General features: G+C 35.8%; 1 protein-coding gene across 11 annotated transcripts in view; it reads right to left on the reverse strand.

Moving 5' to 3' along the window:
• Positions 1-441: 441 nt before the first annotated feature.
• The window catches only part of Atg101 (autophagy-related protein 101), a 35,690-nt gene continuing 20,923 nt past the window's right edge, over positions 442-15,208 (reverse strand). For 4 of the 11 annotated variants that reach the window (XM_089473663.1, XM_089473668.1, XM_089473670.1 and 1 more), the window contains 3 exons: positions 11,194-11,272; positions 954-4,384; positions 442-868 (listed from right to left, as the gene is read on the reverse strand). In XM_089473663.1, coding sequence (XP_089329789.1) covers positions 3,392-4,048 — 657 coding nt within the window. In that variant the 5' untranslated portion in view covers positions 4,049-4,384; positions 11,194-11,272 and the 3' untranslated portion in view covers positions 442-868; positions 954-3,391. Of the gene's footprint in view, positions 869-953; positions 4,417-4,448; positions 4,616-11,193; positions 11,273-15,208 lie in introns of all 11 variants that reach the window. The other 7 variants (XM_089473671.1, XM_089473667.1, XM_089473665.1 and 4 more) reach the window with 7 other exon arrangements.

Below are 15,208 nucleotides of genomic sequence, written 5' to 3' on the forward strand. Positions count from 1 at the left end.
AACTTACTGAAATGTTAAGTTTGAAATGAATTATGTTAAATGTTAAGTTAATTTGAAATGGATTATGTAAACTGAATTTGTAATCATGATCGCATTGAGGAAGGGTGTTAATGAATATCATCTGTTACAATGCGACACGATATATCGATAAACGTGTGTACCATATATAGCTGATAGGTACCACCTCTAAGTAAGTTAGTCACAAATAATAGAGCTGGGAAACCATCGATGGAAGGCTCCATCGATGGTTTTCCCATCGATGGAAAAAATAATCGATTATATCGATGGTTCCATCGAACATTTTTTCCTTTCAAATTTTAAACATTTTTTTTGTATATAAGTCGTACTTTTCATTATAGAAATAAATGTAAGTAATGCTCTTGTACTTTCATACTTTTCCTTGTACATATTTACAGAATAAGAATAAAGAATATAGACAAATATAGAGAAAATATAAAGGTTCAATTCATTGAATTTTCAGTTCCAAAACATAACACAAATTCAACATAACGATTTTAAAGATAACTTAAATATATATATCAAGCGCAATCATTTCAGCCAGTGAATTAGCAAGACATGCTTTTTTCGCCGAGCTGGGGGCGCATTGATCCAATTTTGGAGCAGTTGTTTCAACGTGGTCTCTTACCATGAAGGGATGTACACGTCTTAAGTATTCCATCATATTGGAAGTGTTGCCGCTCGGGCGGTACTCTTTTCCGCAATGACGGCATTTGACAAGCATGTTCATCAGTTTCTCAAAATGTAACCAAACTTCTGATGTTTTTTTTTTTTCGTTTCGTGCTAGGCTCATTGGATTCAGTCAATGCATTTGAAGATGAAATTGTAGTGGAGGCATTGCAGGTTTTATCTAAAATGTGAAAAATACGTTGAGGCTAGAAAATAGCACTTTTTTTTAACGTAAAGTGCCCCTCCACAGGGTATAAAATACTTACTTGAAACGACAAACTTGTCCATGTTGAAGAAAAACTACCAATGTTTAACAATGTCCATATACTATGCTTGTCAACTATTTATTAAATTTCCAAAAAATAGATCAAGTACGCAAACAATAAATTTTATTTTGTTTCAAAAGAAAATTTCACATGTTTGACACATGTTTACTCAAAGCGGCGATATATCGATATCGACAAAAGTCAATCGATATATCATAAAAATTAAAGTCCATCGATATAATCGATGGTTGCATCGATGGTTTCCCAGCTCTAACAAATAAACCTTTGCTACGAAAGCACACAAGCGCGGCATTTTATTATTTCTATATTTCAAACATAGATAACTTCCAGCAACTTGGATAGAGAAGAGTCTCCATCCAACAATACCCAATTCTATTTAGTAAATTTTTGGTTTCACTAAAAAAACGTTAACAAACAATTACAAAATTGCTTTAAAATTTAAAAACCTTGCTGTGCCAATAATTTAGTTCGTCACTGTACATAAAAAGATGGCTGACGCATATAAATGCCGCAATACGGGCACTATACTCTTCATTTTTGGCCAGTTCTTTGAACGAGCAACCGGTAACCTAAATGCAAAATTTGAATTCTTACGCTCAAAAAATGTGAAAATTACAGGGTATTTTTCGATATGCCACGCCCCTAAAGAAGCGTTAAAATTATTTTTTTGGGCGTCGATAGAGGAGGCTACCAGTAACTAAACTATCCAAATTTGAAGCTTCTAGCTCTTAAACTGTAGGAGATATACACTTTTGCGGTTTGCCACGCCCCCTATGGGCGGACATATATCTACCATAGCTTGTTGTTATACCAAATTTCAGGTCTCTAGCATCAATAGTGTCCAAAATATAGCCGAATTCGAAAAATCAGGTCCGATTTATAATTTTTCACCCACTTTTATAGAATTAAAACATCAGCTTACTTGCAAAATTTCAGAATAGTAGGTTTATAACTTTAGGAAATACAGCTGTGTCCGATTTTCCACGCCCCCAATATGCGTAGATATATCCGCCATAGCTTGTGATCTTGGGTGGTCGACGCAGATCTAACTTCCAAATTTCAACTTTCTAGCTCTTCAACAAACGTGATTTCTGGTATATCGGAAAGTTCATTTTCCGATTTGCCACGCCCCTAGTGGGCGGATTAGGAAAATTTTAAAGCTTTATAAATCGGAGATATACACGAGTGTGTGTTCCAAATTTCAAGTCTCTAGCTTCAATAGCGCCGAAATAGATTGCCGGAACGAGATCTCAAAAGATATAAGAGCCATATACAGAGGCTCACTGCTTATTTCGTGCAGCAGTATAGTAAAACTTGAAAGCCGTATTCCCGCTAAACCAGTAAAGATATTCATTATATAGATATTCATTATTCATTAAGGCACTTCATTATATTTCTATTCTAATAAATATTATTTAAAACTAAAATAACTGGCTTTTTGTATATCAAAGTTTTTTTCGTGCACTACAGTTATCTATTAATTAGAAATATAACTTGCTTAAATATATTTTAAAGGATAAAGCTGAAGACCCCGACTAAAATACCCAAATTTTGACTGATAAATAAAACCCCATTTAAATTTTTGGATATCTTTACTAATTTAACGGGAATACGGTTTTTAAATGTTAGTATATTTTGTTGTTGCCAAGCGAAAGAGTCCTGCGGACGATTAAGCGATCATATTGCTAGAACACAATATGGTAACAAAGCTCTTATTTTATTTATTTAAAATTTTCATATATAAATTGTATTATTTTATTGATTTATTCAACCTTACCCTTACAATTAACATATATATAATACAATTAACTTATATATATTTCAGTATATAGATATATGATAATTTTTTATTTACATTGCGTAATCTAATATAGTGTTCTCCAAGAAATATTGCGAAAGCCTTCTATATCGATCTTCTTTCCTGGTTTTTTGTACAAGCGGAATATTTTTGGTTTTCAACATCGATTTAACATATAATTCACACACATAGTTTGGTTAATATATTTAAAAATTCTATGAAATTGGTGTCACACATGATTTATCGAGACTCGACTATATAATAATTGTATTTTATTCATAAGTATAAGAAACAAATTATATTAACCATTTCGACTACTTAGGCATATGACCCCATAACCTTTAAAATAATAAATTAATAAATCATTTAATGTATACAGATGTTTTATATAAACGGTAAGGCCTACGGCTTTATAAGTACATATAATTTGTTACATATTTTCACTTACAAATGTAATGAACATTATTTACAATCCAATAAAAGCTTAAAAGTCATCAGTTTCAGTTAAGCATGATGAGCAGTAATGCAGGACATTAACAAGCACATTAAAAAGTAAGTCCTACATTCTTTGCTAAGCTATATCTTGTTTTACACATTCCACCCATAATTTTGTAAGTAGTCACATTGCAAGTGTTTCTTTAATTATCTTTTTCACTGCATTTCCCATTGAAGGTGCTGTCGACCCAGAGGTCGAATAATCAAATTTAAACAAATATGGCTGTATATCTGGAAACGAGGTATCAAAAATTAGATCTAGCTCGCTTTGACTGGGAGTCTTCGGTACATAATCGTGACGGTTCATTAATTCTGTAATGTATATAACTTTCTCAGTAAGTAGATCAGATATATTTTCGCGGGAAAGCTGCCGATCATCTTCGTTCTCGTGTTTAATTAAATCCAAATGAACTGTCCACACTTCCCAGGGAATAGACTCCTGTGTGAAAAGCCAGCGATTTTTCTTTTTCTGAAAAAATTCTAAACTTATCTGACCGGAGCCACAGCTATCATTCGAGCGCAATTTTTCGCTAAAAACATTGATGGCACGCTTCACTTTGCGTGTAAGGCTTTCCGAAGTACAACAAACATAGGTAAAGTCAATAAAGTCACAATCAACATCGGAATAACCCACGGTACCTATAGAATACTGTGCATCTCCAGTATACATATATTTACCAGAACAGCGATGAAATAATACTGTATGAAAGATGCTAGCCACCGCTTCATCCACCTGCCGACCTTCCATGGTAAAATCAAAAATCTGTGAACGTGCATTCATGTTACAATTAATTCTTATATTTAAGGGGTTTTACTGAGCAGATCTTTTCGGGAGCACTCCCTGGAAATACTTCTTGATCTATACACCGTATTATATATATTATATATTATTTTTCCTAAGATAACATTATTTCTACTCTTAACTCGATTGTTATATTTTGTTTTCCTTTTAAAGATCTAAAATATTTCAATAACAAATGTTGTGGTTACCACTTACTTTATAACACTTTTGAAAATGTCACTACCTGTTTAAATCATAATTGATTGACTTAATGTAAAATTATTGCGTTCCTCAGCTTGAAATCATAATTCATTGCAACAGTCTTGAAGAGAAAATCTGGACAGGAAAAAATATTTAATTATTTAAATCTATATATATGTATAAATATATATGTATATACAGTAGAATCCGGTTCTATCGACTCTGTTTAGAGCGTCCGAACGGCTTTTGCGATGAATCCACTGGCAGACTTATATGTTTATAGCGTCTTCCGGGTGTAACGACGGACCCTTGAGCGTCGCTATAATCGGATTCAACTGTATACATACACTAGTCGGCATAAGTGTTCTGACGAAATCGTTTTGTGACTATTGAATTTGGCTTTACTCAGTAACGTTAAATAAAATAGCGAAAATGATGATCAAAGCACAGAATCTATGAAGAGCTCTATGCATGCAAAATTTCTTGTTGTTTACCTGTTGCATTCTTTTTCTGCTGATAGGAATGCATGCAAGCATCGAATTTTTACATAGCATAAGTATTTTGACGAAATCTGTTTATCTGTCTTTTCGCCCGTATGATCGATCTCAGAAGATATAAGAGCTAGACTTGAATTTATTTTCTAGATCCGTGTATATCAAGTAGAGTATATAAGCATATCGAGTTTTCTCTAAAAATCGAGAGCTACTTCTGTTTTTTTTTCTCTAAATTTCTAAAAGGCGTCTTTCAAATACTAGACATTTGTGCTTATGCACATTCCAAGGTTATAATCAAAATCTGAAAGTCTCATAAATAGTCCATTTACAAAATAAGTACACTACGAGATCCTTTGAACCCTTCGAGCAATAGCTATTTCAATAATTTTTTCGCGACTTTCTGCACACACATACACACACACACACGCGCACGCGCATACACACACACATATACACACACATACATGCTAAGTCTTAGCAAAGACAGCAACCTAACATCTGGAGGAAAGACGCAGTTACTAAAAGTAGTGCATACTTTCGGGCTCTCGTCGTAGTTAAGCTGAGTTAAAGTTACTACGATCTCTAAACTCAAATTATATTAGTAGCCATTGCCCACTACAGGCTTCACGTCGTTGTAGTCGGAGCAAAAATGGATGCCATGATGGAAGACGAGCTGCAAGCCTTCGCGCGTCGGTCCACGTTGCAGCGATCATCGCAGTAGCAACAGAGGGCGTTGCCGCAGCCGTCGACTTTTACTCACTCTCCAGTTGCTGAATGCCAGGCAGCCAATTCACTAAAAGAAGCGTTAGCTCAAATAGGAGTTACCCTAGAGGGTCTGTCTGCTTTATTTGGAAGTCAGCGGCATATAAATGCCCTAATGAGAGAGGAGTTGGCAAGGCTGGTCAATATCCACAAGACGGGCGAAGCGTTCTGTAACCGACCGGTTAAAAACTGCGAGGTGCAGACCACGCCACTTAAGAAGGTGGCGAGAAAGCTCAAGCAGTGAGCTCTAGTGCCATAGCACGCAAGCCTTTGCCAAAACGACCCAGAAGTGATGCAATCGCGATCGCAGGCGTAGGTGGTTGCAGCTATGCGGACATGCTTCGCGTAGTTAAGAGCTACCCAAATCTAAAACATCTGAGCTGCGATCAAGGCATCAAGGCATTAGGAAGACAGCTAAGGGGGCTGATCTCGGCTCAGATTGAGATCCGTGATCTAGATGACTTAGCTATTAAGGAGAAGATCTTGGAGGCAATCAAGGTTGCGTTGAAGGATAGCTCATTGAGGCCATCAAATCGCTACGGCCTGCGTTTGGTGGACAGCAAAGAGTTACGATTGCTCTTCCAGTTGGGAAAGCCAAAACTCTGCTCGAGCTGTCCAAAATTAAAATAGGATAGGTTGTATGCTGTATCCGAGTCGTGGACTAGCCTAAGCGCTGTTTCAAGTAATGGCAAAGCTGTGCTGTGAGTATGCGGCAACACAACGAATTTACTTTCGAATGTTAAGTCATTCAATGGGCTCGTACGTGGCCGACATCGTAACTTATGGCTCTACATTTGCTACCTGGCTCCCAACATGCAGGTCAGTGAATTCACAACGGTGCTTGACGAGCTTGCCGAGGATGCTAGGGGTCGAAAAGCCATTATTGCAGGAGATTTTACCTCATGGGCGTTAGAATGGGGTAGCCACACAACAAATGCCAGAGGCCGTATCTTACTGGAGATTTTCGCGACACTAGATGTTGCACTGCTCAACACTGGCCACAAGTTCACCTTCAGTCGGGCTGGATACGGATCTGTTACTGACATTACTTTTGTCACTTCATCCCTCTTCCGGGAAGCAACATGGAGCCACTGCGATAGCTATACGGGCAGCGATCATACGGCACTCCTGTTCACAATAGGTGAACCACCTGCCAGGGCGCCAACCTTGTGGAGGGACTCGTATCGGCTGAATACTTTTGATATCGCGGCCTTTTCAGAGGCCATTCAGTCTCTGGGCACAATTGGTAATGCTGTGGACAGAGCATGCCAAATGGTAGCCCAAATTAAAAGTGCCTGCAATAGGAGCATGTTACGTCGCAAACAGTTCACGCGACAACAAGAGCCTACGTATTGGTGGAATGCACAAATAGGTGATATTCGACGCAAATGCATCCAGACGATCTTCATGAAACTTTCAGATTATGATTATAACATGGATATGCATGTATTTGCCAAAGCACAAGTCTCTAGTATTTGATATACGCTTTTTTAAAAACTGAAGAAGGCCATGCGGGCAAGCAAAAGAGAATGTTTCCTAGAGTTGTGTGACTCAGCTGAATATGACCCCTGCGGCAGAGCATACAAGATAGTAGTTAAACAAGTAAGAAGACTCTAGTCGAGACTGCTCGACTAGGAGATACCCTGAACCCTCCAATCTGATATTCTAATCACTGTGCACTTCTTTTCGGCACACATACATACACACGCACGTATTAGAACGCGCTCTGCTAACTGTGCAATAAGCAGCTACTGCGCTTGGGCTGCGCTGCAGTGTGGGCAACATTTATTTGTTGAATAATTTAATTTCTAGACGTCAATCTTTATTAAACTTTCAGAACATAATCATAATGTTCAAATGTATGTATTCCAAAGCACAAGTCTCTAGTATTTGAAATACGCTTTTTACAAAAGTCATGGTGAGGGGGTAGATAGAGGGGTGGTTTTAACAAAAACCGAAATTGTATAAATTGCTTATGTTGAAAATGTAATTGAAATTTGCATTAACATAAGCATACATGTAATCTGGCAACACCATACGAAGAATGTAATTAACATTATTCTGTTTATATTTTACTCTTTATTAAACCTTTAACCGAACCACAACGATTTTATTCTAGCTGGCATTGCAGCGCAAACTTTAAGCCAAATATCTTTAACAGCATAAAGCATACATTAAAAATTTGGAGACTCTAGCAATAAAGGTGTAGAAGATATTATTTTATAACTGGATTTCGATAAGGTTTTTATCGATAAAAAATCGGGATGAGTTATCGATTTTTAATGATAAACTAGAATATCCGCGCTGTAATTACGAACATTTAAAAAAATTTTGAAGTCTCTAGCTCTTGAATCTTCGGAAATCGACGCGTTCAAACATACGGACAGACGGACAGGGCCAAATCAACTCAGCTCGTCACCCTGATCAAGAATATATATACTTTGTGGGGTCAGCCACGCCTCCTTCTGCCTGTTACATACATTTCAACAAAACCATTATACCCTGATTTCCCATTGAAAATGGCTTCAGGGTATAATAATAATAGCTTAATATGCAGGTGTTAATTTTGGTCAATAACTTAAGTAAATTGAATTTATCGCAGGGGGCGCTAATCTGATGAGCAAATTTTAGCTACATTTTTTTTGTACATTAAAAAAAAAATATATATATATTAATAAGTAAGAAAACTCTAGTCGAGAGTGCTCGACTAGATACTACCCTGAACCCAACAAATAAAAATGCCTATTTAGTATAGCTGAAATTTCAATTTCGATGTATTTAAAAATATAAATAAAATACAAAACTCATTTAATAAAATATAAAAATATTTTGAAACAATTAAAAGAATTAACATCAGTTGCACCGCCCGGGATTCGAAACCGCGACCTCTCGATCGAGCGTCACGCAGCTACTCACTACGCCACCTCACTTCTGAAATGTGCGTTGGCAAAACTGAAATAGATTCACTGCTGCAGCGCCATACAGCAAAACTAAAGCAAACTAACTGCTGATGTGATTCTAAGAATCTGTTAGAATAACCAAACTATTAAAAACGCACATTAAGTATGGTTAAAATTTCAATTTCGGTGTATTTAAAAATATAAATTAAATAGAAAACTCATTTATGAAAATATAAAAATATTTTGAAACAATTAAAAAAAATTAACACCAGCTGCACCGATCGGGATTCGAACCGCGACTTCTCGATCGAGCGTTATGCCGCTAACACACTACCTCACCTCACTTCAGCAAGTGGCGCTGGCAAAACTCAAATAGATTAACTGCTGTTGCGCCATCTACCAAAACTAAACGAAACTAACAGCTGATGTGATTCAACGAAAGTTTCTAGAAGAAGTTTGAATGTATGTGTGCACACGCATACGATGCTGTTGTAGCTGCTGCACGTGCGTTTGTTAATTGGCCAAATATTTTATGATTTTTTATTAATTTTTGACTGAACGGAATTTAATGAAACTTTCAGCATATGATCTACATATAATATTGAATATTTTAGAAATTAAAAAAAATTAAAAATTATTCACAATTAGCTATAGTGGCATCTGATTTGAACTTGAATGTTTTTACTCGATAAAAACATAACGGAATGATTTATCGAATTTTAAAAGCAAACTCGACGTCCGCGCTGTATATACGGTCATTTTAAATTGAAGTCTCTAGCTCTTATATCTTCGGAAATCGACGCGTTCAAACATACGGACAGACGGACAGGGCCAAATCGACTCAGCTCGTCGCCCTGATCAAGAATATATATACTTTGTGGGGTCTGCCACGCCTCCTTCTGCCTGTTACATACATTTCAACAAAACCATTATACCCTGATTTCACATTGAAAATGGGTTCAGGGTATAAAAAAAAAAAAAAAAAAAACACAAACACATCCACACACAAGTATCCACGAATAAACACGCATGGGCTGCAGTGTGCGCTTACTATGAGAACTTAATTGTTTAATAACTTTTTTTTGTGGACATACGATCTTCATGAAACTTTCAGATTATGATCATAATCTTGTATAATAAAACATATATAATATTACATATATAATATAACATATAACATATAACATGGATTTACATGTATTTGCCAAAGCACATGTCCCAAGTATTCGAAATACGCATTTTACAAAGGTGATGGTGAGGGGGTGGATATAGGGGTGGAGATAAATTTTAACAGTGTCCTAAATTGTATAAAACAGGGACCGCAAATAAGAGTTATGAATATAATAAAATATAAAAATTGTGGCTCAAAATAAGCCCCAAGAAGGGAGAGAAAATTTCACATAAGTTATTTTTTTACGGCAAATTAAAAAAAATATAAACTTTTATTTGCAATTTTTTTTAACAAAAATTTGTTTAAACTATTATAAATAATTTATATGATAAAAATCAAAAATATTCATTATAGATCAATTTTTATATACATTAATCAAATCATAACTCTTATTTTAAATTTTTATTTTTATAACATAGATATGCATGTATTTGCCAAAGCACAAGTCCCTAGTATTTGAAATACGCCTTTTACAAATGTGTGGGTGAGGGGGTGAATTAGAGGTGGGGGGTAAATTTGGACAAAACCCGAAATTGTATAAAATCTATATAAGTATACATAAAAAATTTGGAGACTCTAGCTTTAAAGATAATGTTTTTAATCGACAACAAAATACCGGGCCAAGTTATCGATATTTAAATAAAACTCGATATGCGCGTGCTATACACGGAGCTAGGAAAAAAATTTCATGTTTCTAATTCTTATATCTTCTGAGATCGGCTTGCTTATACGGACGGACGGACGGAAGGACGGACGGATAAGGCTATATCGACTCAGCTCAGCTCAGCTTATATGCATTTTATACAATTTCGGTTTTTGGCAAAATTTACCCCCCACCTCTAATTCACCCCCTTACCATCACATTTGTAAAAGGCGTATTTAAAATACAGTCGAGTCTCGATAATTCGTACCCCGCTAAATCGAAAACCTCAATAATTCGTAAGAAATTGCTGGTCCCTTGAAAAAACTTCGTTAATTCGTAAAAATCCCATACATTTTAGTCCCCTCGTTAATTCGCCTACTCGGCCATGATCTTGCCTCTTATGAATCGTTTCGAAACCTCTTATAATTCGTAATTTCGTTTCGTAACCTCTTGTAATTCTTGATTTTTCTGTTAAACTAGCGTTAGGCTGCAAACAGTGCGCGCTGAGACGAAGATGAACACACACACACAAATTTTGACAAAAATGAATAAAATAATAAAATGAATATAAGTATGCATAAAAATTTTGGAGACTCTAGCTTTAAAGATGTAGGAGATATAAATTTCTTACTGGTTTTCGATATTTTTCATCGATGACAAAATAACGGGGCAATTTATCGACATTTAAAGCAAAACTCGATATGCGCGTGCTATAACACGGACCTAGGAAAAAAAATTTTCAAGTCTCTAGCTCTTATATCTTCTGAGATCGACGCGTTCAAACATACGGACAGACGGACAGAGCTAAATCGACTCAGCTCGTCGCCCTGATAAAGAATATATATACTTTATGGGGTCTGCCACGCCTCCTTCTGCCTGTTACATACATTTAACAAAACCATTATACCCTGATTTCCCATTGAAAATGGGCTTAGGGTATAATAATAGTGCCGACTAGTGTATATAATACTCACCAATAACAATTTTGGCAATTTGTACCCCAAATTCTAGGGTTGTGACTTTATCTGCTTGTATTGAACGTATACTCAGGCTCTAAAAATATGTAAAAATTGAATAATGTATGTTATTATGCTAAAAATACAAACGCAATAAAATATTTTAAGAATTATAAATCTCTACAGGACAACTTAATGGCCATTAAATTTATATATAAAACTAAGTTAGAAATGTTAAAGACTGATTATAACTATGTATATAATGCAGAATTTCACCATATCAACCATACATTACATAGATGGGACATCTAATACAAAGTTTTTCAAAAAATAAACGCTATACATACGTTTTCAATTACCCACACACACACACACACTTTACAAAAACTATACCAAATTTCCAATCCAAGTGATGTGTAAGTGATAATACTCAGTCACGATAAAAAAAAAATTAAATATTAAATTAATTAAATAATAATACATTTTAAATTTGAATCTGCTTTTCCGTTTTCAATTTATGGTACATCAAAAGAGGATAACAAAGACTCACAATTTGCAATAATATACATCTATAGAATTTATAAGTTCTCCCGGTATACGTTGATATACACTCATGATGAGAATAATAGGCACACCCCTTAAAAATGAACTCTATTGTGTTTACTTTAGCAAGACATGTTTCTACTGCCCTAATCATAAAATTTGTAACGCATGCTTCTGTATTAGGTACATCTTAGTAAAAATAAGTAAATTTTGAAAGCAATTGTCTTTTCAAAAGTTATAAACAAAACAAGTATGAAAGCTCTAGTCGAGACTGCTCAACTACGAGATCTCCTGAGCAAATGTTATTTCTTCACAAGCACATGTCGGAAGTGAAATTCGTAAGTAATTTAAGTAAAACACGTAAGAAGGCTCTAGTCGAGACTGCTGAGATACTATGCACCCTCCAAGCTGATATTGTAATCATTGTGCACTTGTCTGTAATACTTCAAATACGTGTTTTACGAATTGGTGGCGAAAGGGGCGTGGTATCCAAAATTTGTAAATTACAAAATCTTCGTATTCATAATATACTCCAGGCCCAAAAGTGTTTAAATTAGGCTAAGAAAACAATATCAAATAATCGATTATTCTCGATAAAAAAGAAATATGATAAGTTATCGAAAAACAATCCTCTAAGCTGATATTCTAATCATTCTGCACTTATCTTATGCATACACACGCACGTATAATACCGCGCTCTGCGGAGCTAGCAGCGACAGCGCTTGGGCTGCGCTGCAGTGGGCAATTAAGAGAAAGGCGAAGGGGGCGTGGTATCCAAAATCTTTAAATTACAAAATCTTTGTATCCCATAACTTTATATACACAGTAGAAATCAAATATATTTTTCGAATATTCTTGATAAAAAAGTTATCGGATGAGTTATCGAAAAAATATGATAAACTTGTACTGCGTATGGCACACACGAGTATACATGCCATATCTTCTAAAATCTAGGCGTTCATACGGACAGACGGACGGACTGACAGGGCTATATCGACTCAGCTCGTCGCCCTGCTCAAGAATATACATCTTTATGGGGTCTGCGATGCTTCCTTCTACCTGTTACACAAAAACATTATACCCTGATATCCCATTTTCAATGGGTTTAGGGTATAAACAAGTAAGAAGGCTCCAGTCGAGACTGCTCTACTAGGAGATACCCTGAACGCTCAAAGCTGATATTCAAATCATTCTGCACTTCTTTTATGCGCACAGACATACACATGCATCCACACGTACGTATAAGCATGTGCTCTGCTAACTGCGCAGTAAGTAGACTGCGCTAGGACTGCGCTGCAGTGTGGGCAATATTATGAGAATTTACTTGTTGAAAATTTCTTTTGTAGACAGACAATCTTAATGAAACTTTCAGAACATGATCATATGACTAGATTGTGTGTAAGTTCCGCACAAGTTTCTAGTACTTGAAATGCTTTTGTTACAAATTGGGGGCAAAGGGGGCGTGGTATCCAAAATCTGTAAATTCCAAAATCTTTGTATCCCATAACTTTATATACACAGTAAAACTGAAGTCTCCAAGTATAAAAGTGTTCAAATTAGGCTGAAAAATATCAAATATATTTTTCGAATATTCTCGATAAAAAAGTTATCGGATGAGTTATCGAAAAAATATGCTAAACTTGTACTGCGTATGGTACACACGAGTATGCTCTCTAGCTAGCTCTCTAGCTCTTATAACTTCTGAGATCGACGCACTCATACGGACGGACGGACGGACAGACGGATAGAGCTATATCGATTCACCTCGTCATCCTAATCAAGAATATATTCAATCTATTAGGTCTGCAATAATTCCTTCTGCCCGTTACATACTTTTTCACAAAACCATTATTCATATCTTCTTTATCGACTTATCCTCAATAGCAACATTTCCTGATTTCTTTTGCTCATCATAGACTTCACCTTTGCATTGCACAGCATGGTGTCCGGGCTTACCTCATTTAAAACAGCAAAACTCATTTTTTGGACAATTCTCCAAGCTATGCGAATCAGCACCGCATTTAAAACATTTTCTACCACTTCCATCCGAATAAATGCTACAGACTGATTTCACAATCTTATCCGACACTGCCTTTTATAGCTCCCTACCTGTAATTTCAACTGTTTAATTGATCAAGCTTGATACAAACACATTTAATTTTTTTTATACCCTGAACCGATTGAAAATGGGCGTGGCAGACCCCATAATAAAATATATTCTTGATCATGGCGACGAGCTGAGTCAATTTGGCCCTACATCTTAAGAGCTACAGTCTCCAAATATTGAGTGTATATTTATATGCATTTTATACAATTTCGGTTTTTGTTAAAATTCACTTTATATCCATACACCCCCTCACCCACATTTGTAAAAGGCGTATTTCAAATACTAGAGACTTGTGCTTTGGCAGGTGCACGCATATTATTGTTATAATTGCGATCCAAAAGTTTCACGAAGATCGTATGTCCACAAGAAGTTATCACACAAATAATTTCTCATAGTAAGCTTGTGTGTATATGTGTTTGTGTGTGAGTATGTGGGTGTGTGTGTAAACAGAAAGATGCGAAAAATGATTGAAATAGCTATTGCTCGAAGGGTTCAGGGGATCTCGTAGTCGAGCAGTCTCGACTTGAACTTTCTTACTTGTTATACCCTGAACCCATTGATATTGGGTGTAATGGTTTTGTTGTATTGTATGTAACAGGCAGGAGGCGTGGCAGACCCCATAAAGTGTATATATTCTTGATCAGGACGACGAGCTGAGTCGATATAGCCCTATCCGTCCGTCCGTATGAGCAAGCCGTTCTCAGAAGATATAAGAGCTAGAGAGCTGAAATTTGGCATGCATACTCGTGAATACCATAGGCAGTACAAGTTTATCTTATTTTTCCGATAACTCGTCCGATAACACTTTTATCGAGAATAATCGAAAAATCGACTTGTAATTTACAGATCTTGGACACCACGCCCCATTTGCCCCTAATTTGTAAAAAACGCATTTCAGGTACTAGAGACTTGTGCTTTGGAATGTACACACATTTTACCCATATGATCACGCTGTGAAAGATGGTCTCACTATAAAAGAAATTATTCAACTAATAAATTCTCATAATATTGCCCACACGCAATCGCTGCTAAATGCGCAGTCAGCAGAGCGTGCGTGTGAGTTAGAGGTCTGCATGAATGTATTCATTTCCAAAACCTTGCTGTACAATATATTCAACTGTCAAAAAAATTTTATACAACTTTTATACTGTACACACTTACAGTGACTGACAGTAATAGCTGTACTTTTTTTAAATGAGTACAATTTTTGTCTCTTTCCCACATGTTGTACACCAAACGCAATAAATGCGAATGAAAGTGTAAGTTTTTAAAAAATAATATTATATTTTACCTATTAATGGTATATTTATAAGAAATGTGTTATTTTATTAAATATTTGTGTTCGTTTCGTCTTTGTATTTTCATAAAGATAGTCCTGGTTCA

This window comes from Drosophila arizonae, chromosome X (assembly GCF_054131065.1).
Source record: "Drosophila arizonae isolate 15081-1271.41 chromosome X, UAZ_ARI_1.0, whole genome shotgun sequence".
NCBI lineage: Eukaryota > Metazoa > Arthropoda > Insecta > Diptera > Drosophilidae > Drosophila > Drosophila arizonae.